The sequence below is a fragment of the Haliaeetus leucocephalus genome, unplaced genomic scaffold (genome assembly GCF_000737465.1).
Source record: "Haliaeetus leucocephalus isolate CR32 unplaced genomic scaffold, Haliaeetus_leucocephalus-4.0 Scaffold193, whole genome shotgun sequence".
Taxonomy (NCBI): Eukaryota; Metazoa; Chordata; class Aves; order Accipitriformes; family Accipitridae; genus Haliaeetus; species Haliaeetus leucocephalus.
In genome coordinates this window covers 285,547-288,270 of record NW_010972629.1, presented here as the reverse complement: position 1 = coordinate 288,270, position 2,724 = coordinate 285,547, and the positions used below count along the sequence as shown (strand labels likewise).

Sequence of the window (2,724 nt, the reverse complement as noted above, 5' to 3'; positions counted from 1 at the left end):
AAGCAGCTCCGGGGGGAGGCTGCAGGGATGGGACCCCCCACCCTGCCCCACCGAGCGGCAAGGGGAAACTGAGGCACAGGTTCTCCAGGCAGAAGGGCCATGGCAGAGGCTGTGCTGTGGGGCTGACCCCTCTTTTGGGACGTGCCCCCGTACCAAGTGCCTCCCCCTGCAACGGTGCGGAGCCGTGCCTCAGTTTCCCTACTTGTTGGAGTGCTCCATCAGGGATGGGGTGCTGGGGACCCCAAATCCTCACAGCGCCCGGCCCTGGTCACTAGCCGGGGAAGGTGAGGCAAGGCAGGCGAGCGTGTACCTGCCTGTGCCTGCCCGGCTGGTTTGTCGGGCTGCCGCCGTGCCGGGCTCCACCATGGTGCGGGGCGTGGGTGGGCACCGGGACCAAGCACTGGGACCAAGCACTGGGACCAGGACCAGGACCAGGGCCCGGGCTGGGTGTCGGGACCCGCAGCGGGGCCAGGTCTGGGGGTAAGCACTGGGGCCAGGATTGCAGCTGAGCATCGGGGCATCAGGGCCAGGATTGCAGCCGCCATCGGAGCCGGGACTGGGGTTGGGATTGGGGTTGGGATTGCAGCCGGCATCGGGGTTGGGACTGGGGTCAGGACTGCAGCCGGCATCATGGTCAGGATTGCAGACGGCATCTGGGACGGCATCGGAGCCGAGACGGGTTGGGATTGGGGTCAGGTTTGCAGCTGGCATCGGGGTTGGGATTGGGGTCGGGATTGCAGCTGGCATTGGAGCAGGACCAGCACTGAGCACCATGGCTGGATGGGGTTTGGGACCGGGCACACGGGGCCGGCTGGCAGCAGGGGGGTCGCAGCATCCCTTCACCCCAAATGTGGCTGCAGCCCCCACCCAGACCCACCCGGGCACCATGGCAGCACTCATGGGTGCTTGCAGGGCACCAAGGCTGGGTGTTATCCCCATCCACGGGGGTAGGAAGGGGGTCCCCAACCCTAGGACAGGCTGGGGTCCCCCCCCGGCATGGGGGGGGGGGCCAGGACTCACCGCCACCTGTGAGCTGGAGCAGGAGAACATCCGCTTCATGGTGGCAGGGGGGAGGACTCCCCAGGACCCCCTACCCCCCGCCAGGCCGGGGCGGGTGCGGGTGCTGGAGCGTCAGAGGCGTGTGGGTGCGGGCGCCTTGGGTGTGCATCCTCCGCCCCGTCGCCTCCCCACGCCCGGGGCTGGCTCGCACCCAGCCCGGGCTTGTCCCGTCACCTCCCCGGGGACCTCCTGCTCACTGTCTTCCCCATGAGAGGCAGGAAATGCGTCCCCGCCACCCCCTTCCCCAGCCCCGGGCACCCCAGTGGTGGGCGCCCATCACCCTGGCATCAGGCACCGTGCAAAGAGCAGCCGGCTGACAACGGACATGGTGAGCTCACCCCAAGGGGACAACACAGGGACAGGCTGGGGGACAGACACCCGCCACTGTTCTCCCACCACAGGGCAGGGGGACACTGATGGATGCAGGTGTGGCCTTGAGACCTGATGCACTCGCTGCACGCCTAAGACCCCACGCGCTCACTGCACGCCATGACTGCAGCACTCCAGCCTCTCGCTTCATGTCCCTGCTGTCCCCACGTCGGGTGCCTGGATCCAGCCCTGCCCACAGCCCACCTCCTCCCCTCTGGGCTCTGCCCCCTGCCCCCCACCTACACACTTTGGGTCCAAACTGGCATTTTTAATTATTTTCCAATTTTTTTCTTCTTTCTCTTTTTTTTTTTTTTCCTTCTTTTTTTTTTACAGTTAAACCGAGGGGAACCAACCAACCGATTAAAACTGTCCCAGCACCCTCCCTGGGCAGCCCCCCAAAGCCGGGGTGGGGGGCGAGCTTTGGTAGAGACAGGCTCACCCCCACTGGGGACATCACTGCTGTCCCAGGGGGCTGCACGCTGCCCAGCCCTGGGACAGACCAGGACCCCCCTGCCCCAGCTGCCTCCTCCCACCCCAAGACAACAAAATAAATAAATAAATCCAGGCAGAGAAGGGGGGGAACATCAGTCCCAAACCACTGCCCACCCCCCCCCACCAGCTTGGAGGAGGGGAGGGGGCAACCAGACCCACCCAGCCCCATAAGGCTCCCATGGGAATAGCAGCTCCCCACACCACCCCCAGGCGCCCCCCATCTCGCTGTCCCCAGCCCCCCCACAGCCGGATCCTGCCCCCAGCATCTCCTTTGGGGGAGTCATAATTATGAGGTGCTGGGGGGGCCGAGAGGGGCTGGAGCCATTCCCTAACTGTCCGATGAACCCCCATCGCCCTCCTTCAGCTCCTGGCTGCTCTCCACCTCCTCGGGAATATCCTGCATCCTCAGGAAATCTATGGGAAAACACCAGATTAACCCCCCCCTCCCCAGGAACAGCAGGTGCCCAGGAACAGCTCCTGCACCCCCTCCCCAATCCCAGGGACCCACCTCGGGGGCTGGCAGGGGGGGAGTGGCGGCTCCTCAAACCCTCATCCTCCAGGAGTGCATCCAGGGCATCCTCGCCTTCCCGCAGCTGGTCAGGATCACCCCCCCGGTAATCCAGCTCCTCCTGAGGGCAGGGGGCGAAGGCAGGGTGGTGGTAGGAGAGGCTGGCAGGGTGGGGGCCGTGGCTCAGCTGCTGAGAGGGAGGTGTGGGGGGGTGGTCAGGTCTGAGCCCCCGTGCCCCCCCCCAAACATGCAGGGGCTGAGGCTGAACACACTCATGTCATGCATGAGTGCATCTT

General features: G+C 65.5%; 1 protein-coding gene across 6 annotated transcripts in view; it reads right to left on the bottom strand.

Moving 5' to 3' along the window:
• Window positions 1–2,221: 2,221 nt before the first annotated feature.
• Window positions 2,222–2,724, bottom strand: part of ARHGEF2 (Rho/Rac guanine nucleotide exchange factor (GEF) 2) — a 17,590-nt gene continuing 17,087 nt past the window's right edge. For all 6 annotated transcript variants that reach the window (XM_010565521.1, XM_010565520.1, XM_010565524.1 and 3 more), the window contains 2 exons: window positions 2,429–2,618; window positions 2,222–2,334 (listed from right to left, as the gene is read on the bottom strand). In XM_010565521.1, the coding sequence (XP_010563823.1) occupies window positions 2,249–2,334; window positions 2,429–2,618 (276 nt within the window). In that variant the 3' untranslated portion in view covers window positions 2,222–2,248. The remainder of the gene's footprint in view (window positions 2,335–2,428; window positions 2,619–2,724) is intronic.